Genomic DNA, 27,947 nt, shown 5'->3' with positions numbered 1-27,947 from the left:
CTATGCTTGGCCAGCTGTTGGTGAGACGATAATACATCTGGGTGGGGGGTGCAGGGTGCAGAAGTGTGTGTGTGTGGGTATTTTTGGTGTGGCTTTTTTCCTTTTGCCCCGTGTCGGGCGATTGCCTCGTTCTCTGCGCAGGTTTTATATGATTTTTTAAAAAATCAGAATGCAGTGAATAAATCTGCCCCCGCGTTTCGCCCCCCCCCCCCCAAGATTGGGGAAGGGGGAAGTTGGAGTTAGTGCATGGTGGGGGGATTCGCTGTCCCCACCCATCCCCTTGGCGGCAGCGCCCACGTGAGCTGGACGGCCAATGGGTGGCCGGTGCAGGTTTAACTATGTTTAATGTCAGATAGCAATAAAGTAGAAGCTGCCGGTCGGGCCCCGCGGAAATGGGCGAGCATAATCTCCTGAATCCCGGGTTTGTGGGGCCGCTGGTGAACATCCACACGGGAGACACCTTCTACTTCCCCAACTTCCGTGCGTCCGGGGCGCAGCTGCCCGGGCTGCCTTCGCTGTCCTACCCGCGTCGCGACAACGTGTGCTCGCTGCCCTGGCCGTCGGCGGAGCCGTGCAATGGCTACCCGCAGCCCTATCTCGGCAGCCCAGTGTCGCTCAACCCACCCTTTGGGCGCACGTGCGAGCTGGCGCGTGTGGAGGACAGCAAGGGTTACTACCGCGAGCCCTGCGCCGAGAGCGGCGGCGGGGGCCTGAAGCGTGAGGAGCGGGGGCGAGACCCTGGCGCGGGAGTCGGACCAGGGGCAGCGTTGCTGCCGCTGGAGCCGTCGGGGCCGCCCGCGCTCGGTTTCAAGTACGACTACGCGGCAGGCGGCGGCGGTAGCGACGGTGGCGCGGGACCCCCGCATGACCCGCCCTCGTGCCAGTCGCTGGAATCCGACTCCAGTTCGTCCCTTCTCAACGAAGGCAACAAGGGCGCCGGCGGGGGCGACCCTGGCAGCTTGGTATCGCCTTTGAACCCCGGCGGCGGGCTCTCCGCCAGCGGTAAGGACCCCAGTCCGCTCGTGAGGCGGACTCAGGACGGGACATCTTACCAGCGTGGGGAGTGTAGGACCGAGCTAGGGCCGCCTGGGGTGACAATGTACGGTGAGGAAGCGCTTCTTTTAAAAAGAAGTGCGGGGTGGGGGTAGGGGAGCACTATAAACATGTAAATAATGCCATGAAAGAACTGGAGAGATTCTCATTTTCCACTGCCTGAGGCTGGAGGGTTGGGGAGCACCAGAGAGGGGGGATTCTGACAGAGGCTTCCCCTGGCCTGGGGCGTGGGGGACGAGGACGGAGATCCTGGTCCCTGCTTTCCCAGGGCCTCTCCCTCCGCCTTCCCGCAAGCCCCATTACCTACATTTTTTTCTTTTAAGAATTGCCAGTGGTTAAGGCTTACTCTCACCACTTGCTCATGTCTGTTCTAACTGATCAGGGACCAATCCTGGAGGATGTGAGTGGAAGGGGCCAGGATACCCAGGAGAAGGAGAGGTTTGGGGAGAAGTGAGGAGTAGAAACATAGAAGGGTCAGGGATACTGCATACATAGTGGGAGGTAGGGTTGGGGAGGTAAGGGGAAGGAGTAAAGGGGAAAAAGAGAATGATGCAGGTGGAGGGGTGGGGATGGGGCTCTGGGTAGGAGAGAGGAGGTGGGAGAGGAAGAGCTGGGGTCTGCCTTTAGGCCAAGGTGAAGGGCTGGGGAAGGACCTGGCTGAGGGCAATGGGCTTGTCACCTCTTGGTCCTCTGGCCAACCCTACTGGTTCATCTCCACCCAGGCGCGCCCTGGTACCCGATCCACAGCCGTTCACGGAAGAAGCGCAAGCCCTATTCGAAGTTGCAGCTGGCGGAGCTGGAGGGCGAGTTTCTGGTGAACGAGTTCATCACAAGGCAGCGCCGGAGGGAACTCTCAGACCGCTTGAATCTTAGTGACCAGCAGGTCAAGATCTGGTTTCAGAACCGGAGAATGAAAAAGAAAAGACTTCTGTTGAGGGAGCAAGCTCTCTCCTTCTTTTAGGGGGCAAGACATGGGCGCCAGCCCCAGACTGAGCCTGTCTCTGGCAGAGAGGGAGAGGATGCACTGCCTAGGACACAGTCCCCGCTTAGAACGCCAGGCATCTCTGGCAGGCCCTCCCTGGGCATCTTCTTGTCTGTTTTGTCTGTGGTTCCCTCCCACACACCCCCAGCAGGCCCTGCCAGGTCCCAGAGAGAAGGGAAGAACCCAGCCAGTGAGAGAGGAAGCCAACAGCTGCAGGCAGGGAGTAGGGGCATGGAAGGCTGCAGCGCTGGGAGGGGCTGGTTTGAGATAGGACTAAGGCATTGGGCCTCCTGGTGAGGATCTGGTGGAGAGGTGACCCAGGCACCACCTCCCACCACTTTCCTTCTGTAGTCCTAAGTTTGTCTGCCTGCAGGAGTAGGTGCGGGTGGGGACAATGGAGCCAAGCTCCCAAAACTCGAAGTTGCTAGTGTTAGGAGAGGCTGAGATGGGGGAGCAAGAGTGGAGGATCCAAAGAGAGAGTAGAGGGGGTCAGGGTAGCTCCGGGAGGGCGGGAGGAAGCGTGGTTCCAGAGAACAGAATGATCAGCAGTGCCCAAGTCCGCTGGTGTCTGGGTCCTCTAGGCCTGCACCCAGAGCAGGCTGAGGCATAGACGTTTGGCAGACCCGGCTGCAGACAAGGTGATCATCAGTTTCATGTCCCCTCTAGGGCAAGCAACCCGAATGATCTCCTGGTCCCCAGCCCTCTCCTGAGCCCCCTCCCCTCCCATTCCCTCACAGGTGTGCTGCCATCCACTCTTCCAGCCACCTAGGCGGCTGTGGACCGGAAGCTGCAAGCGGGTAATTGAGAGCTGAGCAGACGCAGCCTCAGGTTCAGTAGCCACCTTGGGGACGACCATCTTGCCCTCCGGGAAGCCCAAGAGGCTGTGAAAGGGGCTGCAGAGCGCGGCGTCTATTGACCAGGAGAGTTTCTCTCAGCTGCGGCGGCCCGATCCTCCCTTCCCCGCTGGCGTTCACGGTCACGGCCGGAGGCTGGACCGGCATAATTTACGAGGCGGGAGGAGAATCCGCCCCTAAAGGGGCTACCGGCGCTGAGGCCTCGCTCAGCCTGGGTTTCCCAGGCTGGTGACAATGAAGGAGGGGGTCGCTGCAGCCCCCTACCCAACTCCTTTCTCTCCTTTACCCACTCCCACTCCACCCGCCCCCCAACGTTGCCCTTTGTCTCAGGATCCTCTGCCTCCGCCTCATCAGGCGGAGAGCCCCTGAGTACAAGGACCAGAGCAGAGGGAGGGAGGGGCACATCCCCAGAACCGGTTGGAGGCCAGATAGTGGCTTCATTCATAGACCTCTTCAGGCCCCAGTCCCAGCCCCAGCCCCAGAGATCCTAGGCTGGCTTAGGAGAGAGAAGAAGTGAAGGAGCCTGCCTCCCTTCCTGTGCTCTGTTTTTATCCTTCTCGGTGAGAGCTCCCCAACCTCCCATCTGCTGACCCACCCTTGCCAGGAACAAGAGGATGAGAAGCAGGGGACTGATGGGAGTTGAGCCCAGCCTGGACAGTGGGAAACTGGCCTGCCAGTTTGAAGTTCTTCCTGCCTGGGGAGTCTCCCCCTAAAACATCCTCAAAAGGCAATCCACAGAGCCCCCCCACTCTCCCACCAGCACAAGGCTTCAAGCCTCTGTACAGGCTTGTGCAGAGGCATGGGCAAACACAGGCACAGCTGAGCCCAGCACACCACTGGGCCCACCCCACTCTCTGGACTGTACTTGCAAGCTGCCAGCCTCATATCTCCAAAAGCAACCTTGGAGAACGGCTGTTCTCCACACACCCCATCCCCCACTGGGCACCTGACTCCTGACACACTTCCTCCCCCGTATAAATTTGCTTCACCTAGGTGAAAGTTCCCGGAGATCACCGCCATTCTGGCTGTCTGCATATTCCCCTGTGGGCAGCCCTAAGTATGAGGCACTCCCCCTTTTGCCTGGTCACCCATGTACCCCTTCATGCAGCCCCTCCTGTGACCTCATGGGCTGGAGGGTGCTGGATTCAAGCTCTATCACTCCAGCTTAACTCCCACAGCATAATAAAGAAGAGAGACCAGAATATTCCAAAAGGGGTGGAGAGACAAAAGATATGCAATATTCTATTCCCGTTGCTTTAAACTTGACTTCTGTGAGCTTCTCTGTCAACTTGTGTCCTGTCCTCTGTGTCTATAGCTAGTACCTAGTGTAGCCCCTGTAGGTAGATACCCTCCCCCTCCTCCCTCCCCAGCTCTGAATGTGCCCTCCTAGTCAAATGTCTGTCTTTGGCACGTTTTCCCTTTATATAGTCCTTGTACAGAGTTGCTTCATCATATTAATATTAATAATAATAATTAAAACATGACTGTATGATGATGTGATGTTTTTTGAGAAAAACATTTAAAACTGGTTCCCCACACATTGTCTCCTCTGCCCAGAAAGAATGGGATCCCCAGCCTCCTAGCTGCTCCCCACTTTATTTTCTCCAGCTCAAGTGAATAATAAAAATAATACACGTATAATAATAAAGGAAGAGCAGTTTCAGGGATGACCAAAATATATGAGCAACCAAGACCTGCTGACAAGCTGCCATCTCCAGTCCCAAGAAATTACTAGCAAAGAGAAAACTAGGGGACGGTAGATTGGGGGGAAAGAGAGGGAGATCTGAGGAGTCATGGGGCCATAAAAATAATGTGGACAGCCCTGAGGGGGCTGAAACCACCTTCAGGGCCAGAAAAAGGAAGTCTGAGCTGCAGGAACTCCAGGGCACAAGCAGGTTGGAGCCTGGGTGGCGAGAGTGCCCTGGCATTTAGGGCAAGAGTTGGTGGGTCCACACTTCAACTCCATGGTCCTAACCCCATGGCTTCTCTCTGAGAGCACATTTTGTGCACTGCCAGACCCCTTGAAGCTGGGGAAACAGTCTCCATTGCTCTCAGCCAGCGAACCCCTCCAGACCATGCCAGAAAGAGGCCAGGTCCAGGCCAGAGTCTAGGTCTCAGCTGCATCCATGAGCCCTCTGCACCTCCACTTCACCGCTTCCTTCTGAGTGGGACACCCTCCCTCTGCCTCCCCCCTTGAGCCTGGGGTCCCTGAGTTTCCCTTTCTCACATCCTGGCCCCAACTGTGGAGTCTTCTCCAAATTCCACCTCCACCCTTCCGAGGCTGCTCTGGAATAGCAGGGGCCCCTACTGAGCCCAGCATCCTAGCCAAGCCTCCTGCCCTGAAATCTTTCTTTCTCTCCCTCCCTTCCTTTCCTTACTCCTGCGGCTAGAAAAACTAGCAAATTTAGACCAAATCCCATCCTTCCTTTGCCCCTAATCCCCAGCTGTCTTGTACAGCTGACAGGTTCAGGCAGGAAGGAGATCTCAAGCTTTGTGGGTACTCATACAAAGGCCCCACAGAGTGCAGGCGAGGCTGGGGACCAGACAGCTTCTGGCAGCCATAAGCTGGGGGAGGGACTGGGTGGCTGCACCTGGGTCTGAATAAGGGGGTGGGGGATTGAATCCCAGTGAATCCAGGTCAGAGACTACCCTCTTCTTAAAATACATCTATACAGGGACAGTTAACAGTGAAGGCATTTCTGGTTAAAAAGGCAAGAGAGAATTTCAGGAGATCAGGAATAACTGGCCCTTAATTTATTCCTTTGATTTATTCCCAGAGACACTGCAGATCTGAGAGAGAAGGTACTTTGTTGGGTCCTGTCTATGCAGGACCCAAAACTCAATAACTGGGGAAGCTGTCAGAGAAGAAACTACACTATAACCTCCTCCCATTGGCTGAAAATCAAGTCCTTGGGTCTCCTCCCCAAAGAGAAGGTCATGGTTGGAGCAGCCATCCAAATGCTCAGGGCACAGCCGAACTCTAGATGGGGCAAAGGTTGCATCTATTTTGCAGCTATTTGTGTGGTTTAAGCCCTCAAATTACAGTTTACTCCAGTGACTTTAAGAGAGAGCACTCTGTGTCTCTAAGTGGGTCTTGAGGAGCAAGAAAAGGGGAGAATTATCTGGATAATTCAGGTAGAAAATATTTCAGCTGTTGTGTGTTTGAAAGCTTATACCATCCAAATGAGTTGTGTATTTGGCCCTATCCTCACCCAGTTCTACTCCATTCTGACCCTTATAGATGCAGCTAGGGTATCTAAAGCCACCATCTGTCGAGGGGCGGGAGATGGCCCGGCAGCCCAGGTTCTGTGGGTGCTAATGCAGCCGGAAACTTGGCGCGATCGATGGTTCAGACCCAGAGCAAAGCAGGGACCGCCGCCCGGATCTGAGAACAAAGCAAACCCCGGGGACCTTGGGTTCCAGACAGGCCGGAGCCCCCGCCCATCCTCCCCGCCATTACCAGGAAAATACGAACGGTTTTTAGGCCCCGGGCCCGCGCGGAAAACGCACCCAGGAGCCCCCAGCCCTCTGCGCTGCGGGCGCATGGAGGCGCCGTAGGTTCCGGTGCAACTCTGCGCAAGGTGGGCTGCAGGCCCCGGCTGCCGCGGCCGCGCGTATGCCGAGCCTTAGGCCCCAGAGGCCGCCTTCCCGCGTCTGGCTCGGTGCAGGCCGAGCTGCCGGTTTTCCGTGGAGAAGCGAGTGGCCGGCGCCCACCGCTGCAGCCGGCGCCGGCTCTCGGTCGCCGCTCAAGGGGAGGCCCCGAGACAAAGGCGCCTCGGCCGCTGGGGGATGACGCGGACGCCTGGGCCGCGCGCTCCCCGACCCACGCCTGCAGCTCTCGGTGCCCTGGCCGGGGAGAGAGGGCTCTGCGGCCTCGGTCCAACTCCCCGCCCACCCGGCCCCGGCCCCGGGACGCTCCAGGGGAAAGGAGCCCGGCACTCCCCACAGCCTCGGCTGATCCGCGTAGCTCCCGGCCCGAGAGCGCCGGCAGCGCCGGTCGCCGCCCGAGGGCCGCCGGGGCCCCGCGAAGGAGGGGATGACCCCTGCTGGCCGGAGCCATGGAGGCGGCCGAGACCCAAACCCGCCTGGGCGCTCGGCCCTGAGCACCCCGGGCCTGGGGGACGCCCCATGAGTTCTTGGGAGCCCTCGAAGAACAGCCTGAGTCCGAGGCGCTGCCGGGCTGCAAGAACGGGCCTTTCTCCTCAGTGCCCTCCCTGTGCCGGGTACGCGGCATCCCCGCAGCGGCGGCCGCCCTCCCGCCGGGCTGCCCACCGCCAGCGGCTCTGCCCCGGAGGCTCCTAAAGCCTGCGCTGCCCGAAGGAGCGTGGCACAGGAGCCGAGAAGCTGGGCTGAACGAGACCAGACACAGCCGGACCTTTAGTCAGCGTGACCCAGCCGGTTGCCCGTGGGTGATTTCTCCTGGCCTAGCCGGAGCCACTTCCTGGGGACTCAGAAACCAGCCTTGCAGTTGTCAGTTTCCCGGACCCGGAGTGAAGAACTTCCTTCAAGGATAGGTCTGCGCGGATGGAACTCACCTGCAGTTCTCGCTAAGAAAGCTCCCCGTGAAAGACGCTGGTCCACATGCAGAGCATGGAAAAGATGTTCCATAAAATGCACACTTGGCCATACTGCTGACATAACCAATATAGGGAAACAGTCTAAAATGCACAGATATCTATATTACACATACATTCTGGACATGGAAAATACACTTCTCTAGAAAATATGCACACAGAGGCACTTTTATCTATTGTATGGGAAAGCAACCTCCTGAGAAAAGATTACATACAGCATGAATATCCACCACACGTAAAAGTAAAAATTTATTTACATATATAAACAGTACACTTGCACATGTCTACACAGTGAATGTACAGTCCTGCGTCTATTTAGCTACATGGGTGTATACATTCCATAGGACATATAAAATCAGTGCATGGAAAATGCATCCAGATATCAATATAGCCACATTAAACATTACATGGAAAATACATCATATTATTACATATATACAAAATGCATATCTACCCAGTGTATGAAAAATATCTTCCTTAAATTACGTTTGCATATGTGGTGTGCATGTCCCAAACACACTGAAGTACATTCTTTGGGTTCACATATTATGGTACTTGTGATACACATTTCTCTGGAGATCTTAAAAACAGTAGCAGGAGGAAGCTCAGGCACTGGCATGACAATCTCCATCGGCTGAGCCTCTTTTCTGTTCTTCTGTGTTTCTGTCTTTTAAAAACTCCTTCTGTGTCTACATGGATTGTTTTCATGAGTGGTCCCCCATCTCGATTTCCCTATTGTATCTCTTGTCTGAAGTCAGAGTCTACATTTAGAGCCTAAGTCCCATTTGCAGCAGGGTCTGACTGCATAATCACGCCTATATGGAATTAGCATTATATAATTAGGTTACCCCCCCCCCCCAACCCTGTGTCTCAGGACATGTTCTTTTAGACCTAATATAAATATATTATAGAGTTGCTCTGGGCTGCCAGTTAGGAAAGGGGACAAGGGGGGAGCACTGCGGCCCAGTGAGGTGTGAACCCTCCAGGTTGAGGTAACAGGCAGGTTCTGGGTTTGTGCTGAGCACTCAAGGGCTCCTGGAAGCTAAGGTTTGTTTAAATTTTTTAAAATTTATTTTTAAATCTCGAGCCTAGGGAGCAGCGTGACGCAAAGGCTGGACCTCCTCTCTAGTGCCCCTCTCAAATCCCAGAGCAGCCCCACTCCGTCCCAGCCAGCCAGGGAGAAGATTCTGCCCCACCCAGCCCCCTGCTCTAGGGCCCATCCTTAAACTCAGCCAGGTCTACACAAGCAGCAGGGAAAGGTTATCCCATAATCCACGCTATTCTCAACAAAACCCGTTCCCAACGCCTTTAGAGAGGCAGTAAAGCATTTTCTGGCACCGAGCGAACTCTGTCTTGGCCCCCTAAAAATTAGTCCCACTTAGCTCTTTCTTCAGCAGCTAAAAATGCGGGACTACCTGACACAAGCCTATGGAAAAATCTTTTGAGAGACAGTGCACTTACAACGAGCAGAGATAATGTTTATGAGTAGTTGGGTTCCATGTAGACGCGGCCATATTTTACTGTCCAAAGGAATCAATTAATTACTGCCTCGCCAGTCCCCCCAGCCTGCCGCTGCTTGGCTAAGCATGAGCGGCTGAGATAGATGTGCGTGGCCAGCTCGCTGGTCTTGTTAACAAGCCTCGTCATAAAGATGGAGATGATAAGGAGAGAGAGGAAGCCCTGGCGGCCGCGAGGGGGGGCCTCGAGGGCCCAGCCCAGCAGTCTGTGGGGCAGCGGCTGACTGAGCCGAGGAAGTGGGTGCGCCCCGGTGCCCGCTCAGGTTCATCCAGCGTTCTCCCCTTCTGGGGCGTTTGTGCTGGATAATTCCCTCTCCTCTCCCCTTCTCTGAATTTTCCCTTTTCTTCGTTGAGTCCTAAATTTTGAAGAACATTTTTTTAAAAAATAAAAATACACAAACCTTGGTCCGTGAGTGCCTGTCTCTCCCTCTGCCACGTTTGTTGGGGACCTGCTGCTGCCTCCTGTCTCTGCATGGTTCCGTTTCATCTCTGTCTGGTGCTCTCTTCCCTCCTTTCGCTCTCCCTCTGGCTTCACTGTTGCTTTTTCTACCAGGTTGGTGCTGGCTCAGGCCCCAATGAGCTTGTAAAAAATAATAATATAAATACCCCCTGGTTATCTCGCAGCAGAGTGAACACCCCCAGATAAGCCAGACTCAATGGAAAAAAAGAACAACTAAAACCTTGGATGTAATTGCTGGTTTGGGCTGCAGCACTTAATTCTGTTTATTCTCACCAATGTGCATACTTAACAGAGAGATATTGATATTAAAAGGCAGAGGGGAATTAATTTTACTTTTATAGTTATCTATTAAGAGCAGAAGATGATCTGAGTCTGCTTTAAAGGGACCAAAAAAGGGGGGAGGGAGAGAGAGAAAGGGAGGGGGAAGGGAGAAATATGACTGAGGGTGAACAAAGATCTTTGCCTGAAGAAACAATGTAACACTAGACAGAACTATAAAGTCTGGGAATGTACCAAGGCAGGACTCTCTCAGCTGCCCCCATTTGCAATCCGGTCCCCTGCACTTCCTGCTGAAATCCCAACCCTGACTACACAGCAGTATTCCAGGAAGAATCCATGCAATTATCCGGATAATTGTTGGGGGAGAGAGAGAAAGCATTTCCCTTTTATTATCTGATCCTCTCTGGTGTCTGTGTGGAGGAGGAGGGGGTCGCGTATGGGATACAGAGGAAAAAAAGGTGGTTGGGTCTCCCAATAGCAGCCTAGCCCCTACAGGATGGCTACTCCTAAACCAAGGAGGCCCTAGGCAGGAGCGGACAGATTCTGGAACATACTCAAGAAAGGACAAGAGATTTTGAAGGCCTCAGTGATTCACTTTCATTTTCCAGGATATTTGCTAGGCTTTGCTTTGTCTGCATAGACCTGCCTCATCTAGTATTGTAATTATCACAAGTAAGTGAATAATAGATAATTATAGGGGTGTCAATAATATCATTTATTTTATAGCTGCACAAGATATGATTAGAGTTAATGTTGGAGGCTCTGTTGGAGCCTGGGAGGCAGCAAGAGGCAAGGTAGAGAGGTCCCGAAAGTCTTTTTCTTTCCTATTTTTGTATGTGAATCTCCAGAAATCCCTAATTCTATAAATTCCCTCCCCAAATGTCTTAAGGAAAATCTCTAGGATTTTAGGGGCTGAGAGCTTACAAAAGGGGAAACAACAATTTGGTAGTTAAATCTCTCCCTTCATCTCAGGAGCAGTGGTCTCTGCTCTCCTCATGCCCCCCACAAACAAGGGCTTCATCTCAGTTCAAGACTACTAGGGTCACAGAGACTTAGCAGGTGAGGCCAGTGAGAGGAAAACCAAGGTGAGGGTCTTACCAAAACCAAGTTCCTTGCCATCCCCAAGTGGGCACTGGGCCCAGAGTGAAGCCCCCTTGATCCCAAATTGGCCTTCTTTCCTGGACCCTCTTCCCCAGGGACACCTGGATGGGTCAGAAGCCAGGCTAGGGCTGTGGAGGTCAGCTGGGGTAGTAATGGGGAGAATATTAAAAATACTTTTTCTTGTTCCTGGGATTCAAAAGACCAGAAGGCTGCAGGAGAGAGAGAGAAAGAGATTGCGATAGAGCCACCCCAGTGAGACAGACCCAGGGAAACCATGAAACCGGCAGGCCAGAATAAAAGGAAGGAGTGAAAGAAAAGGGGCAGAAAGAGGAACAGCAGGAAAAAAAAGACGGAAATAAACAGGAGAAGGTAGGAAAAAGGAAGAAAAAGAAGGAAAAAGGAGAGAAATGGAAAAAAGGAAAGAAGAAAGAGATTTGACAGAGAAAGAGAGGAAGAAGGGAGGCAGAAGCCGGGTCGCTCTGCCTAGCGGCCTCTAGCAGTCTGGGTGGGCGGGGGGCGCCATGACAAAGTGAAGGTCAAGTTAGCAACGTACCTTATAAGGAAGACGTCGGGTCCTCCATTTCAGCCTTTCTTTCTGCCAGGACGCGGCCGTGGCATTTCTGGTCATGTAAACACTGGACTCTTCGGGGCCTTAAAAATAAAAGACCCCTCTCTTCCTTTATTAGGAGTGAGCTCGACTGACTGGGGGAAGAAGCATCGGACAGAGAAGTCAACTAATGAAGACTCCCGGAAACTTTTCTCTCCTTTTCTCTCTCTCTGGCTCCGCTCCCGCCAGCTGGGGCCCCCTCCCTCCCTCCCACCTTCCTTCTCTCTCCCTCCCTCCCTCTCTCTCCCTCCTCTCTCTCCTCTCCCCATGCCGACGCCTCTTTTCTCTATCTCTCGATCTTGCGTCTCTCTCGCCACTGCCTGTAACCCTGAGCTCCCCACTCCCCTCCTCCTCTACAGCAGACTTCTAACTCCCTGCTATTTCACCACGAAACGGAGCAGGGTGTAAATTTGAGAGAAAATTAGCCGTCACAAAGAAAAAGTTCATTTACAGCTTAAATGTCTATTAAGATTTCCTTCTGAAAACAAGGCGGTACATTCGGTAAGGAGGACAAGTGAGGCAGCACGAGTGGGGAGGGTTGATGGGGTAGGAGGCTTGGATTTATTTATTTCTCACATCCAGAGGCGGAAAGAAAGGGGGAGAGGCAGGAAAGCGAGAGAGAAGCATTTTAACCCGGCAAGGAGTAAAGGAAGAGCCTGCCGCCGACAGGAGTGGGAGCGAAGGGCGCCCGCGCAAGGACCCGGGGATCCGGCAGCGATCCCAGAGCGCTGAGCCGGCTCAGCCGAGGCCTTGGGTGCGGAGAAACAAGTATACTAGATATTTGTTGGTCTGAGAGCTGGGGCAGCGGTAGGATGGAGGGAGGCAGGGAGACGGCGAGAGTGAGGCGGCGCGCTGGAGGGAAAGGGAGTTCCGGAGCAGCAGCGGCGGCGGCCTGGGCTCTGGGCAGCCGGCAGGCTCGCCAAACCAAAGACGCCCGGAGAGAGGAGCCTGAAGTGGAATCCTTGATCCTTTTCCTCCAGGGTAGCACTAGGGATGAGAGAGAGAGAGAGAGTGAATATTGTGTGGGGGTGTCTGCAAAGGGCTCACCTCTTTTTTCCCCTGGACCTCACAGCTTGTTTTTGCCTGCTCTGCGCCATGGAGCCTTTTTTAGTCCTAATCATCGCTTTTAAAATGGGAATTCTATGGCAAGGAAAAGGACTGATGCTCAGAAAGCAACGATGGGGGCTTCTGGTTAAAGCTGATTCTGCCTAGTTTGTTGTCACCTCCACCTTTCTCGACTGGAAAACCAGCCTCTGGGGTCAGTCCCCTCCCCCTTTTCCTACCTGGCTGAGGGTGCCTAAGGGCTCTCTGGGACCTGAAGTGGGGCCTGGGGCCCAGAGGGGATCAGTCAGGAGCAGTAGGGGTGGTCAGTGGAGCTGCCAGGCCTCTTTGCCGGGAGCCCTCCCAGCCTGTGTTCTGATAATGAAAAACAAAGGGGGAGGATTTGATTCTTCCTGCTGGTGTCTAAGGACCCTGGCTTTCAAAACCAGCATGTGCCCCCTGAGATCTAAGGTGATAAGCGTCTCTCCCACAGACATTTAATCTGGGCAAATGACCTACTGCCTGGGCTCAAGGGCTGAGAGGGTGGTCAGGGTGAGGACATGTCCTGCCAGGAAGCCCCAGAGAGAGAGCAGCAGGCCCTCTTTGGCGTTTTCTAGAGTTCTGTGGAGAGCATTTCTAAAGGTCAGATGGACTGGGGAGGCCCTTTCTGATGTCCCCTTCAGCTCTTGGAAGGGGGAGCCCCAGGATGTGAGGACGTTTGCGAGCTGGGACATTTCCCCCTAGTGTGGGAAGGACAGAGATAGCCAGACCTCATCCTGCAAAAATGTGTTTTGTGTCTGCGACAGAAAATTGGGAGCCACTTGGGAGATTTGGAGACTTGCAGGGAGTGGAGCAGGGCCAGATGCTCTGGGGAGGGCAGAGGCTGAGGTTGACTGCAGGTGGGTAGAAGAATCTGAGGGAACAGGACTGGAAAGGTATGGCCCAAACCCACGTCTTCAGAGAAGCCAAACACACACACAATGGGCCCCAATATTGAAAAACACCAGATGATCTGCTTCGGAGGGACATAAACAGGCCAAGCGGATGCAGGTTAATAAAACCTGCAAAAGCCCAGACAGGAACACTTAAAATGCCCCAGAAACAAAGCATACCGTGACAAATTCTCACCCAATGCACAAGTACATGCACCAGAATGTTCCCAGGCACAGAGGGACCTTCGTATACCGAGCCTCCACCCGTGGACACTCAGGTGTACCTGCCCAGCACCAGGAGCACACACACATTGCTGTGCCCTCCTAGACCTACCCACAGAAACCCTCGGGGGAGGGGGACCAAGCACTTGGCTGTGCACACACCCCACAGAGCCAGGCCCCGTGTCTCCTGAGCCTCAGTAATGCACGATCCATACCCGGAGATAAAAGTCTAGACAATAGATGGCTGTTTATGACAACGAGGCTCTCCAAGTTTGGGGCCAGGCGATAAATCTCTGGTGAATCTTCCTATAACTCAACTTCTGGCTGTAGTGACCAGAGACACAGACAGGAAAGCAGCAAAATGGGAGAGACTTTTCAATCCTGAGCAGAAGGCGACTTCCCCGATGGGGCACACTCACCCCATGTACAGTGTCACACTGTGGAAGGTTTTGGATCAAGCTTCAGAACACAGGCGAGTCAGGCTCCTGGCTCCGGGAAATTGGGGGAAATGTGCAGGCAGACGGCAGGGCCTGGAGGCTGGGACAGACCTACAAACCATTCTTGCTGCAGGCAAAGGATCTTTTTTGTTAGTGACCAGAATCTTGCTATGTGTCACCTGAATTTTTTCACTCCACATCTCTTTCTCTCTCTCTCTCTCTCTTTCTCTCTCTCTCTCTCTCTCTCTCCTTTTCCTTTTTGGATTGATGGGCTGTTCCCTTTTGCATTTTCGACCCAGGCGTCTGATTACAAGTAAAGAGGCACTGAAGTTGATCTCATAAAAATGCCACGAGCTCACTTTGATCTGCACGGACTGGGTCCGAGCCTAAGCAGGCGCTAAAGCCAGGGAATGGCGGCTTCAGCCAACCCAGCATCCTCCCGGCGGCCAGGCCAGAGATCCGGGTGGCCCAGGAGGGCCATCTTGCCCAGAAAAGGCATTTTCTATGCTGCTGCAACTGAGTTTGGAAAACAAGGTCCAATGGTAGCGGCTCCATTTCCAGACTGCTTTTAAGACATTTCCTTCATTTTAGAGCATTTGTGAGGGGGCCAGTGAAACTGGCTCGTAAAATGGGACTTTTATGGGGAGAAATGGGGTCGACTTGCTAGCCTCCTGGGACAATCCCTCCACAGAGGAAAGTGGGTGGGGCTGCGGGGGCGGAAGAGCTGCCCTTCTCCCTCCCCCCATCCAGTCCAGGGGCCTGGGGAACCACGGAGCAGCGTCCACCGGCTTACGTGGCCTGACTTGGGGCCTTGGGCTTGAGGTGATGGCCGGGGCTAAGGAGAAATGGGGGCCGAGAACTGGCAGTCCTACCGCCTCTTAGTTCCCTGGCTGGGGGTGGGAGGTGTACCTGGTGCAGTATAAACCACTGGCCTGAAAATCCCCAAGCACACTAGAGGGATTATTAAACGCAGCGGTATTACTCTAAGGGAGAGAAATGTGCAAAATGTGCAAGCCGACTTCTCAGGAGGGCTCACCGTTGCCTGCTCAGCCTCAGAACCGATGAGGGTGTCCACGCGCTTGTTGCTTATCGTTTTAGGGACTCCACTCGCAACTGAACTTCCAGTCCAAGTCCACCAGAATTCTAAAGGCCCCCTTCCTCCTCCCTGGCTTTGCCTCCCAGTTCAAGGTCTGTAGGGTGGGCTCCTTTCCCCACCACAATCTGCTCTCTAGAGTCCAGAGCAGCTGCAGAAGGTGGACCCGTGGCAAGGTGGCCCAGGGCTGTGTTGGGGTGCTGCACTGGAGTCTCCTGAGCCACATTCAGGAGTTACTGACCCCTTCTGGAGCTGCCTGTGGTGTCCCACTGGGGACGGGAAGGGTGCTGTAGTCTGTCGTGGCCCTGGCCAGAGTACGTGACAGCTGCTCAGACCCCAGCTGCCTGCTAGCAGCTAGGCAGGCAGGCGATGCTGACTGAAGTCACCAAGAGCCAGTGGGACAGGCAGGATAGCCGCGCGGGGCAGAGAATTTCGGGTGAAAGCTGAGACTCCAGGACAGCAGAGGGGCCACAGGCACCCAGGAGACAAGAGAAAAAAGCCGCCTCCACCCCAGGGAGTGCAGCATGCCAGGGTTCTTGGGAACCAATCTGGGGCCACGATGAATCTTATGTCTAGGGAGGCACTGATGCCCTGGGGGGCAGCCTGGAGCAGGCAGCTCAGTCTATACTGCAGAGCCCCTTGAATCTAGAGTCAGGCAGGGGCCACTAGCCCATCCCATGCACATTTTTTTTGCCAATCAATGCTTCGCTGACCTCAACGGCTGGGGCCTTCTCTCCTTGACCCCAGTAGCAATCTCCAGTTGCTGGGATTTTTAAAAGTTGTTGAAAAGTTCAAAGTCAGACCAAAACTAGAAAAAAAATTGAACTTTGTGCCTTGCTTTCAGGGGGAAGAATATTAATTCTCAGAAGCCTCTGTTGGGTGACCCTAGTGTTGCCTGGACATCAACTCCTTTGACATTCTTTCTTACCTTTCTTTTTTGTTTCAAGGAAATAGAGCCGCCAGCAGCTTCTTGCAGCCGCCTGGCTCACTTTTATGGTGGCCCTGGAATAAACTTTGGTGGTCAAATTCAAGTGCTTAGGCCCACAGCTGTCTCCTCACAGGAAGCGCACCCCCTCCCCACTGGCAGCCCTGGCGGTACAGAATTCGCCTTGGGGGCTTGGGCCCCACATCGCCCTGGAGGCCAGGATCGGGAAGGAGGCTGGGCCCTGAAGGGAAGTGGGGAAAGCCACAGCTGAGATTCAGCCCCTCCACACATCTGCAAGGGATGTGGGTGCCTCTTGCTGGCTCCTATCACTGTTTGGGGAGCATTTTGCCTCCAATAAACTCAAGCTTAATGATGTCAGCACGAACCCCATAAAAGCCATAGTCCATAGTTCCCCATCATTATAATTAAAAATTCTGGCCCCAGCTCACTCTATAAAAAGGGGTAAAGGAAGGAGGAAAAGCAACAGATTTTTCTTCTTGCAACCCCTTGCCGACAGAGAAGTCTCACACTTTAGCGAAGCCCCAATCTAGTTCTTCTCTGCCCTCAGTTAAGATCTGACTAGGACTAAGGAAGGGCTCAGGAAGCAGTGCCCAGCAAAGAATGGGGAGGGGGTGCCAGCGGCCTGTCCCTGGGTATTCCAGAGCCACCCGAAGACTGGGATGCATGGCCGAGGTGGCTTCACCTCAGGTGTTGCTCTAAAGCCTGAGGTAATTTGGGGGGAACCCAGAGGGTTGTGAAGAAATGGATTTGGGGGGCTGTATTTAGGGACAAGTTACCATTTTTTGTGGCTTCCCCATCTGGTTTTTTGGGGTCTCAGTACCTCATCAAGTTCAGCAAGGAAAATCAAATTCAAATAATATTTTTAAAGTGGAAACCAACTTTAACCAAGAGTTATGGATGTAAAGAGGTTTGGGGCCATTTCTGGCTTTCCCTGAGAGCACAATGGACTGAATCCTTGAGGGCTTCAGTTCCTCCCCTCCTACCCAAACAAATCAAACAAATGGTGCCCTGGCGGTTCCTCCTTGGATCCAAGGTTGCTTTCTGCTCCTGGCGGTTGCTCTGGCACCGAGTCCAGAACCTTTCAATAGAGTGATTTTCAGCTGGCCAGATGTGTCCTGCGGCATCTGGAGGTATGTGAGGCAAGCGAGGGCAGAACCACTGAGTCCACTCCTTGGGCTGCAGCCATCCAGGAGGCTGGCAGACCTGAGGGAGGGCAGGGGAGGGCTGAGAAACAGGAAAGAGTCACCAGGCCTGGCTGCAGCCCCTGGAAGCAGGGCCAGTGGGGACTTCCCCTAGGGAGTGGGGAAGGTTCCTCAGCTCCCTTCCATTGCCCTTCTGGTCTGTCCTGAAGAGTCATACCTGGCCCCACCACCCTCCTCACAGCCCCCAAATCATTCAAGGATAGGAGCCTCAAACTCAGACCCCTCACTGTATCCTTCCGTGACCCTGACACCGGGCTTCTTTTTAGCCCCCAAGCTGAGGCTGACCCCCCAACCCAAAGGGCCCCAATAGAGCAGATACATGGCTCTCATTCCAACCTTTTTCTTTGGAGTTTGAGACTTAAAAATCCACAGTGAATGTAGCTTTCTGTGCATTGATTGACAATAAAGGCAGGCATGAAATATTCACCCAGGGCCACTCTCTCATACTAAATATTTAACACAACATTAGAGAAGGTTTTTCCCAGACTTCACCAGGCACCGGCTGGGCGGCTGGCTCACTGCTTACCACTGGTTTATGACTAATCTGAGTCCCTAGCCGCCGGCAGCACAGCGAGCCAGACAAAGTTGGGACACTAGCTTGCTGCTGGGCTGCCTCACCTTTGGGAAACTTCAGTTGCTCTTCTGGGGAGTCTCTCCAAAGGGAAAAGGGAGTCTCGATGACACCCAGCCTTGGTCAGGAAGAGAAGCCCCTTCTTCAAACTCTTCTATACTGGCGCTGGCCCTCTGCGGGTTGGCGGTAAGAGTTCCTGAGAGGTGGGGGTAGGATTCACATCTCTGTCGGAATCAGGCAGTGGGGGAAGAGTCCTAATCCCCACCCTAGTCTCAGGCTGATCACGGGGAGGAGGCAAGACCCCCCATACGTGAGAGCCCTCCTCCTTCCCCCAATCCTGGGGAAAAGAGAGCAGCAGCTAGAAAAAAATACAATTACCCCCTCCCAGCCACCGCCCCCGCCCATCCCACCGCCCACCCCACCCCAACTCTCTCTCCTCCTTTGCTCGCTCTGTGGAATGGAGAGGAGGGGAGTGAGGAGAGAAAAACGAATACAAATCTGCAATTGATTTTCATAATGTTTCTGCGGTGTTTGCAAACCAATCGCCTGAAGGTCCCCATCTTACCTAAGAGAGAACCCCTCCTACGTCTGCGAAGTGCTCGGAACTGATATATGACAATATCTACTTTGGATCACGTGCTCCAGGAGAGAGACTAAGACGGATAACGCGTCATCTCGCCTTCCCAAATTTTCCCCCCTCGCTAGACTGGGTCCAAAACCTCCATCTGGAGCCGGCAGGAGAAGAGAACGATGTTTAACTCGGTCAACCTGGGCAACTTCTGCTCGCCGTCGCGCAAGGAGAGGGGCGCTGATTTCGGCGAGCGAGGCAGCTGCGCCTCCAACCTCTATCTCCCCAGTTGCACTTACTACGTGCCCGAGTTCTCCACGGTCTCCTCCTTCCTGCCCCAGGCCCCCTCTCGTCAGATCTCCTATCCCTACTCGGCCCAAGTGCCCCCGGTCCGGGAGGTCTCCTACGGCCTGGAGCCATCCAGCAAGTGGCATCACCGGAACAGCTACTCCTCCTGCTATGCGGCGGCCGACGAGCTTATGCACCGGGAGTGCCTGCCTCCTTCCACCGTCACCGAGATCCTCATGAAAAACGAAGGCTCCTACGGCGGCCACCACCACCCCAGCGCCCCGCACGCAGCCCCCGCCGGCTTCTACTCCTCAGTCAACAAGAACAGCGTCCTGCCTCAAGCCTTCGACCGCTTCTTCGACAACGCCTACTGCGGCGGCGGCGGCGACGCGCCTGCCGAGCCCCCCTGCCCGGGCAAGGGCGAGGCCAAGGGGGAGCCCGAGGCGCCCCCGGCCTCGGGACTGGCGTCCCGGGCTGAGGCCGGTGCAGAGGCCGAGGCCGAGGAGGAAAATACGAATCCCAGCTCGTCTGGTTCAGCCCACTCGGCGGCCAAGGAGCCGGCCAAGGGAGCCGCCCCCAGTAGGTAGCAGCGGCCGGGCGGACAGGCGGGCAGCGAGGGAGGGAGCGCGAGAGGGAGGGCGAGGGTAGGGGGGAGGCGAGGGGAGCGGGGACGGCCTCGTGTTTTGGGTCAGTCCGATTTTATGTGGAGTTTTATAAGCATTCAAAGGATTTTATTATAACCTACAAAGCCCTCTCTCCCAACGACTCGACTTTTTACGATGGAGAAGGGGTGGGGAGGGAGGGAAAAGGGCTCTTTGGAAAAGCCGGGTGAACCCCTCTCCCGGTTATCTCCCTCGGTCTGTGAAATTTTTAAAAGCGCCACCATCGCGGGCGATATTAACTTTGATCGTGAACTTAGAGGAGCATTTAAGGAAGGATGGGGAGCCGGGCCGCCGGGGGGTGGGAGGGAGGGGAGGGGTGGAGGGGGAGAAAGGGGAGGGCGAGGGAAAGACAGGGAGAAACTCAGAGAGGGGGAGAGGTGGGGGAGAGAGGCGATGGAGCAGAACCTCAGTCCGGAGAGGCCAGCCAGGGCTGCTCTGCTTCTTTTAAAAACTATTTTTGAAATGTTCAAACTATGTGTTGGCGGGTCCTCGAGCAGAACCGCGAGCAGCCCGGGGTCAGCGGCGACAGGGGGTTGAGGAGAGGCAGCTCGGGGCTCCCCTCCGCTCCAGGCCGGGGTCTCAGCGTTTCTGTGCGGTCCGCGGCCTCAGCGCCGGCCTAGCGGGGATGGCGCGGCCCGCCGCGCGTCCCGGGGCGCCAGGGCCCCCGGAAGCTGTCTGGGCTCTCCGGTGTCCCTGGTGCCTGCTCGCTCGCTTCCTCCCCGCCTCCCCACTGCTCCCGCCTGATCTCACTTCTTGGCGCCTGTTCTCCGCGGTTGCCCTAGATTTCTGAGGGAGGGGTGGTGGGCTCTCAGAGCCACCGGGAGGCAGCGCAGGAAGGGGCAGAGGACCGCGGCTGAGCAGGCGGGGGCCCCCAGGACGCACTTGGGCCCGACCGCCTCCCTTCTCCCCCAGACTCCGTCCGCCCCGGCGCTCTCCCGAAGGGAAGGGGCGCGGGCCCCGCGGTGGCCCGCGATCGGGTCGAGCTGGACCTGGCAGGGGGGTCGCGGCTCCCCCAGTGCTGCCCCGCGGAGAGCCGGCGGCCTGGCGGGAGGGCGGCTGGCGGTGGGGCTGGGAGAAGGGCCGCCGAGCGCTCAGCGGGCTGGGGTCGCCTGGGTCTCACGTGTCTCTCTCCCCCCTCCTCGCACTTGCCCCCTCCCCTCCCCTCCAGACGCCCCCCGCACCCGCAAGAAGCGCTGCCCTTATTCGAAATTCCAGATCCGGGAACTGGAGCGAGAGTTTTTCTTCAACGTGTATATCAACAAAGAGAAGCGGCTGCAGCTGTCGCGGATGCTGAACCTGACGGACCGACAAGTGAAAATTTGGTTTCAGAACAGAAGGATGAAAGAAAAAAAACTAAGCAGAGACCGGCTGCAGTATTTCTCGGGAAATCCTCTGCTGTAACCGCAGACCGGGCCCTTTTGGGGGAGGGAGGGAAAAGGGGGAAATTATTTTATTTTATTTTTATTTTTTATTTTCTAAATCGCCTTCTTTCTGCGGGTGGAAAACTGGACTGTGGCCAGGGCTGGCCCCCACTGCCGTTGCCCGCACTTCTTTCCGGAACCTCCTTCACCTTCGGGCTGACTCTCTCTAGGGGACAGGCCGGGCCTGAAAGGGGGTGAAGGGAAGTGTCTGACCCCTGGCGAGTGGACTCCGTTGGCGCCGAAGCCAAAACGCTTTATTTAAAAGAAAACACACCTCGCGACGCTGTCTTGCCGCTCGGATTGGGTGGGGGAGGGGCGAGAGGAGTGGGCGCTTGAGCGAACAATCCCCGAACTGAAAGCCTTCTTTGCCCAAGTGTAAAGATCCGCTAAGACGCCGTGTCCGTGAGGGGAGGCCTCGCGGGCTTCCCGCCCCTACCCCACCTGGCCCCACTGCTGGGGGCAGCTAAATGTGATCCCGCCTTGCTGTGAAATTTCTGTACCTTCGACCTGGTGTTAGGTGTGCAAAGTCCGTGTCCTACCTCCGTCTGCGCCCAGGCCCCGCCCGAGCCTAGCTGTTCGCCCTGTGAACGTGTAGAGCCTTCCTTTGAAATTTCTTAACTGGTGCATTGAGGTTTCCTAACCTTTTTCCAAGCTGTGCCCCACTCCATGGATTTATAGCTATAGTCGATGCAGTTGTTACCTCCTTTTTTTCTTATGAGACAAAAAAAAAAAAAAGGTGGAGGTAGACAGGCAGGAGGGAGATTGTATTGGGCGCCTCCTCCATGCTGGAGCCTGAATTTTTGTAAATACATTTCACAAGCGTTTCTTTCTACCCAGAGGGGGTGGGGGGAGGACCCGCCTGGAATGAGATTCGAATCACCCATCTCTCTCCATGTGCGTGTGTGCGTCTGTACATGTGCAATCCCCACCCTGCTCCCATCCCAGAGGGATTGCTGTGAATTTTTTTGTGTGGCAAATAAAGATACTTCATCCTGTTCAATATTATGATTTTATTTGACCCTTTTATAAGCCTCTCTCCTCTTAAAACGCTCAATGCTCCCAAGGCGGGGGAGGAGGCAGGCGGGCGGAGCCCGGCCATGAGGACAGGCACGTGAAGGCGAGGTAGGCCGAGCTGGCGGCGAGCCTGCACCCTCTTCTCCACTGGCAGGGGCAGAGCGTGGCGGTAGCTTCCTCCCGCCCTCGAGCTGAGGACATTCCCTGGCTACTCTTATAGCCTTTCTTTCTCACGTGCAGCTGGAGCTGCGTCCAAACGCCCAGAAACGCTTTCCGTTTAAGTACACGTTTGTTGTTGAGTTAATTGTAACCATCATCGAATTTAAATTTATAGGAATTTTCTTGGCTCCACCAAGAGCCCTCCCGCCAGATGTCTCCGTCTGTCACAGTTAAATATGTAGGGTTGGTGGTAGGGCTTTCCTTTTTTTTTTTTTTTCTCCATGAGAAGACTGTATTGGAATTTTTATATACAGTTTTGAAGGAAGGAGGGGAGGGGAGGAGAAACAAGCCCCCTCCCTTTCCTCACTGCGGGTGCCCCTGAGGGTGGGAAGGTGGGACTGGGCCCCTTCCTCTCAAGCACAAATGGCCAGGCTCCTCCAGACACAACAAGATGACAGGCTGGGGCCACCCTGATGTCTATACATTGGGTCTCCCAGAGTAGAAAGCCCTAGAGATTTGTTTCGTAAGAGGTTGGCATGGGTGGGGCACTAGAGAAGGAGATGACCGTGGGGACAGTCGCCACACCCATCTATGTTTGATGCGTGTTTCTGCTGTATAAAGATAACCGTGGTCCCTCCAGTGCTTTCAGTGAGGACAAATCTGGCAGTCTCTGATCCAAATTCGTTATTGAGGGGCAGAGATTTGGAACCAATTCTCTCATCTTTCCCCTCTCTTTGGAACTGTTCTTGTGTAATTCAAAGAAAATGTTTGTGTCAATACAATTCTGTTGAATGAAAGAAAAAGGCAGCATGACTACTGACTGTGCGTCTAGATTCTGTCACCGTTTTCCATGACAGGGATCCTTGCAGCTTAGGTGTCTGGATCTCTAATGTATAAATGTGAGTCTTGAGACAAAACTTGCAAACTGGTGTATATATGCGGCCCCACAATTTCCTCATGTGCCTGCACACGAATATTTTATTTGTCGGTGTGCCTATGGGTGCACGAGAAAGAATATTATCTGTACGCTTTTGCCTGTAGTATGGAGTAAACCTAAGGACATGGACATCCAGGGCTTGTGTCCTCTGTGGTGTGGAACCACAGGCAGTGTTAGTGAGTGTCGGCAGGGATGCAACTGAGCATCCTCTGTGTGTGTGTGCATGTGTGCCTATGAGAAACTTCTGTAGGTATGGTGTTTATCCACTCACATCAAGGAATATTGGGCCGCCAGACATATTTCCAATAAAATAAGATGGAGATAACTCTATAGAAAAGACCTGTTTATAAAGCAAAATATGAATCTCCAAAATCGCTCCTGATTTTGGAGAAAAATATTTAAATCCCGCAGCTACCACTTTCTCTGAAATGTGCAGCCCAGAAAAGGTCCCCAGTTGCAGAAGGGATTTCTGAAGGGGGGCGGGGGTCATAGTGAAAGAAAAACAAAGGCTTCTGTGACCCAGGCCCAGGAAACTGCCAGTCCTTGGTGACTCTCTGAAAGTGAGGAAAAAGGGGTCTCTGTCCCCCAAACAGACCCACCTTCGGCCCGGGATGTCCAGCCCCCCTAGCCGGTCGGGGGCACTCTAGGCTTAACCTCTCGGGGTAATCCCCTCCAGCCACCGCGCTGCTCGGGAACAAAAGATCCTCGTCTAGACGCCGCCATAAAGCGACCCCCCCGCGCCTCCAAACCCAGTTTCATTTCGGCCTTAACGACCCAGTCTGGCCTGTGTTAGAAAACGCTTCCGCCCTAAATAGTAAACAAATCCGCAGTGGAAGGTCTTGGCACCCCCAACACACCCCAGGCCCCGCTCCATTACCCCCTTGCCCCATGTTTTCCCCCTCTTCTCCTCCAACCTTTCTCAGCTCCCGGCTCCCCAGCCCCCTTGCCCCCCTCCCCCAGTAAATAAACCCGAGGCCGAGTTCAAAGTTTCCTGGAGCTAAGGAGGAATGTTGGTTGTAAAAATCCAAGTTTATAGCGCACGTGGGAGTTTACAAGGGTATTAAGTGGTGTGGGCTGAGAGAGAGAGCACTCTGGGCCCCTCCCCATCCCACCATGGGCTTTGGGGGTGCTGGGGGACTTGAAAGGAGAAATGGATTGGGGCCAGCCTTGGGTTGGGGTTTCTTTGTCCCTCAGACCCCTAGGTTGTTGGGGAAGGTCGATGCTAGGGCCTCTTGGAAGAGGGCTCACACAATCCCCACCAAGTGGGGCTGAGAGAGAGCCCACGGGTCCTAGGTGTCCCGGATGGAGAGGATGGGGAGCTCCGCTCTGGGGGAGCAAGAAGTTGTAGACCTGGCATCTGAAAGGTGAACAGAGTTGGGGGTACCTGGAGCCAGTTCTCAACCAGAGGGAAACTAGCTGGGGCTAATTTCTCGAGTGGGCTGAAGGCAAGAGGGCTTTTCTCACCAGGGCGAAGAAGAACTTTGAACTTCAAGGGAGTCAAGGGCACCCCCCCTTCCCTCTCCCCGCCCCTCTCAGGAATCTGTAGGGCAATTCTTTCTGGGCCAATATTCCCTCAAGGGGGAAGCCCCTGGGGTTTCCTGGTGCCCCAGGGCTGGATAATGCTGTTTACTGAACCCTTCCTGCTCAGATCTCTGCCAGAACCGTGTGCACGCGACTACACTCTTTATTATTCATATAAACCTTTGGAAAAGGCAACGCCTGGGAAGTTTTTATAACTTTGTTTGGCATAAAAGTTTTACAAGATTTCTCCTCCCTTTTTGAAAAAACTTAAAGTTTTGGTCTTTCCATAGAATGAAATCTCAGGATCTTTGGGAGCTTGGGGAGAGAGAGGCTCTGGGGCCCGGTATGTGTGACGGGAATGTCTGGGGCTGCTTCTTTCCGCCTAAGGCAAAATAAGGCTCAAAGGTTGGGGTCAATCCTTCCTGAGGCCCACTTTGGACTCAGCTTTGGGGAGTCCTTCCAGGCCTCCAGGAGGGTCCTGTCCACTCTGCTCTGGAGACTCACCCTTACAGACCCCGAAAGTCAGTGGGACCAGAGCCTCCCCATCACACCCTCTTGTTCTCCTGCAAGCATCATTCTCTCTCTCTCTCTCTCTCTCTCTCAAACACACACACACACACACACACACACACACACATAGCCCCTCACACACCCTCAACCCACTGCACAAAGTGGAGACCCATAACCTTGACTCAGACCACCGATTTGGGATTTGGGAGGATCTCTGCGCACACAGCCCTGCATCCCTGACTCCTGCAAAGTCCACAATGGGTTTGAAGAAAGACAGATTCAAAACACCAAGGAATTCCTGCCCAGAGGTTGCAGCGGTTGCAGGACTGAAGGAGGGCCGGCTGGGCTGCAGTCTGGGAGCTCAGAGAACAAAGGTGCCCGTGCGTGCGCGGGGACATGGCCTTGAGCTGCTAAGCCCACGGTGACCCCTTGGATCTGCCCCCCTCCTGGGACTGACAGATCCCCACTCTTTCATTTCCCCTGACTCCAGCCTTGGGGACACCAATTGAGCTCAAATTGGGGCTATTTTAACGTCCATCTCTGGAGCTCAGGACAGCGATGGTGCGACTCCTCCAAAGACAGGCCTGGTGGACAAGGCTCCTGTGGGGCGGTGGAACTTAAGATACCTGAGCCCTGGAACCGGCACTTCAGGGAGCTATCTGAGTCCGTAGGAACGTCCCAGCGCCCGCTTCTCCTTCCCTCTAATGGCGACTGCCGAGGCCTGGCCGCCGGCTGCTGGCAGCCCTATACTTCGCCTTGTGAGGAACCGAGTTAAGACTGAAGGCAGGAGAAGGTCAACTCCAAGCCTGAGCTGCGGGGCTGGGGAGGGGTGCGGCCGAGCCTGGGGCTCTCTCCCCACTGAGCCCAGCGCAAGAGAGAAAAACAAAAAAGGCTTGGGGAAAAGTCAACGGGAAGGAAAGCATTGAGGAGGAAAGAAAAGAGCAAAGAGTAAATTGCATAATAAAGAGAGAAAGAAGGAAAAGGGGAAATGAGGAAGACAACGAATTAAGGAAGAAAGAAAAGATCTGAAAAAGAGAAGGAAAAAATGAATTGCAGAAAAAAAGAGAAAGAAAGAAAAATACAAAGAGAAAGAAGCAAATAAAGAGAAATGAGGAGGACAAAGAAAGAGGAAAAAAGATGGAAAACAGATCTTCGAGAAGAAATTTAGCTGGTAAGGGAGAAGCGGGGCGGGGGTGGGGGGGGGGGGTGTCTCCGCAGTAAGCCGGCCCAACCACAGCCCTGGTTCCGGCCGGAAACCCGACCTACTGGAGCAACTTGGAAACAAATCATTAAAGTGGGGAGCAAGGCTTTCCCCCCAAGACATCCTCCCATCCTTCTCTTCCTCCCAAAGCTTCTCTCGGACATGTTTGCTGTCTGGTTTCGATTCAGGAGGCAAAGCTAAATAACTGGCCAGCTTAGGCAGGGCAAGAAAGCAGTTGGGCTGGCTCAGGTTAGCAGACTTGGGGAGGCACAGAGGATGTTTCGGGGTAAAATAAATATTTGGGGCTGTGTACACACAATCAAGCTCAATTTAGACACAGGTATAGACAGCAAACTTCATAGCATCTGAGTGCAAATGTGTACAATGTCCAGATGTGACAGCGACTCTGATGGCTGGGCTGCCGGTGTGGCTGTGAGATCTGGCGTAGACCAAAGGCCCCTCCAAGCATCCTTGGCCTCCCATCTCCCTCTCGTACCTGTCTGAAAATATCTTTTTTGGGCTTCTGAGCATTCTGCATTTTTCCTGGGCTTTGCCTGCTCCCAGTTCAGCGGGAACAGAGCCCGGTGTTGGTGAAGAAGAAAAGCAAATGTTTCCTTCAAATTTTGGGAAGAGAGTGATTTATCTGGGTCTCCAAAATGAGAGGAAAAACCCCTGCAATTTTCACTACTGGTGTGATTTTGTTTTCCATTTCCATTGAAGACACTTCAATACACACACTTTATTATTATTACATTTTATTTTACCCCAAAGGGAGAGACAATCCTCCTTTTTCTCTTCACCTTTGGAAATTCTCAGATGACTTTCTTAACCTTTTGAGGAAAGCCCGATAATTTTCCTTGAAGAAATCAGGGTGCTTCTGAGGTGCTTTGAGGGCTAAAGCCCAGGAAACATCCGAGGGCCCTTCCTGTTCATTGAGCACCACACTTTCCTTCTGTTTTCACACGGGGACTCCTGGTGCCCCAGCCCTCCGCCTGCCCTCTGGAACCCGCCGATAGTCCCAGCGTTCGCACAGAGCACCCGCCTCCTCTCCTTCCCTCACAGTCCCACAGGCGGCAGGAAGCCCAGCCCCCCATAAGTGCGGCCCTTCCAGGGTTCGGGCCGGGGAGGAAGGGCATGAGGTGCCAGGGCTCTTGGGCTGGGTGGGATTTGTCAAGATGTAGGCGCAGCCTGAGCCGGGCTCTGGCCTGCAGCTCCTGGATTTTCACATCCCCAAGTTGAGGCAAGAGGGAGCCTCCGACTCAGGCAGAGGCACAGGTCTCTCGGCACTCCCGGAAAGTTGGGGAAATGGCTTAACAGGGTGATTCTACCAACGCAGACTTTTCCTGGACCCCAATGCAGTTCCCCAGGGGCGCAGGCTTGAGGGTCTTGGCCCTGTGGGGCCGGGCTGGTGGGCGCCTGGCAGCGGCGGCAGGCGGGATGGCCGTGGCAGCCCGAGTGCCTTTGAACGCCAGGCCCGGACAATAGGACGGAAGCGGCCTTTGCTCGTGGCCTCGGGAAAGACCGAGCCCAAGGGGGCAGGGCTGGGACCCACATCCGACTGAACTTTCCGGGACCCGCACAAATGCTCCCCTCACCCTGTCCTCACTCTCACGTCTTCCTTCCTTTCGCCTCCCCTGGGGCAGAATCCCAAAGTCTGCAAAAACCCAACTAGTTATTCCTGTCTGCGTCGGCGCGGGCTCTGGTTTAACAGCCCCGGGTTTGCGTTTATCCTGCGTAATTAGAAGCAAACATTTGTCCCACCGGGGGTCCCACTTAAGCTGATGAATTTGATTTC

The 27,947-nt window shown here is 54.5% G+C and overlaps 2 protein-coding genes and 1 long non-coding RNA gene across 3 annotated transcripts; 2 read left to right on the top strand and 1 right to left on the bottom strand.

Annotated features, from left to right (window-relative positions):
- Positions 1–392: 392 nt before the first annotated feature.
- On the top strand, positions 393–4,373 carry HOXC12 (homeobox C12). The gene is made up of 2 exons (XM_046675146.1): positions 393–1,002; positions 1,776–4,373. Exons 1-2 carry the CDS (start codon positions 393–395, stop codon positions 2,012–2,014), a joined length of 849 nt encoding a protein of 282 aa, XP_046531102.1. The 3' UTR covers positions 2,015–4,373.
- A 7,330-nt stretch (positions 4,374–11,703) lies between these two features.
- Positions 11,704–18,528, bottom strand: LOC124238966 (uncharacterized). The gene is made up of 4 exons (XR_006888470.1): positions 18,437–18,528; positions 17,919–18,067; positions 14,042–17,301; positions 11,704–12,414 (listed from the first exon to the last, which is right to left on the bottom strand). It is a non-coding gene; the product is annotated as an uncharacterized LOC124238966 (long non-coding RNA).
- Positions 18,529–18,611: 83 nt separating this feature from the next.
- On the top strand, positions 18,612–21,884 carry HOXC11 (homeobox C11). Its single transcript, XM_046660154.1, has 2 exons — positions 18,612–19,306; positions 20,558–21,884. Exons 1-2 carry the CDS (start codon positions 18,622–18,624, stop codon positions 20,788–20,790), a joined length of 918 nt encoding a protein of 305 aa, XP_046516110.1. The 5' UTR covers positions 18,612–18,621; the 3' UTR covers positions 20,791–21,884.
- Positions 21,885–27,947: the final 6,063 nt, after the last annotated feature.

Source organism: Equus quagga, chromosome 1 (assembly GCF_021613505.1).
Source record: "Equus quagga isolate Etosha38 chromosome 1, UCLA_HA_Equagga_1.0, whole genome shotgun sequence".
NCBI lineage: Eukaryota > Metazoa > Chordata > Mammalia > Perissodactyla > Equidae > Equus > Equus quagga.
The sequence above is the reverse complement of the archived record's forward strand: the minus strand, read 5'-3'. Positions and strand labels throughout refer to the sequence as shown.

Excerpts from the sequence above, each read along its gene's own strand:
- HOXC12 (XM_046675146.1), top strand. The coding sequence starts at position 393 with ATGGGCGAGCATAATCTCCTGAATCCCGGGTTTGTGGGGCCGCTGGTG. Across the intron at positions 1,003-1,775 it reads CGGCGGGCTCTCCGCCAGCG|GCGCGCCCTGGTACCCGATC; the intron begins GTAAGGACCCCA and ends ATCTCCACCCAG.
- HOXC11 (XM_046660154.1), top strand. The coding sequence starts at position 18,622 with ATGTTTAACTCGGTCAACCTGGGCAACTTCTGCTCGCCGTCGCGCAAG. Across the intron at positions 19,307-20,557 it reads GGCCAAGGGAGCCGCCCCCA|ACGCCCCCCGCACCCGCAAG; the intron begins GTAGGTAGCAGC and ends CCTCCCCTCCAG.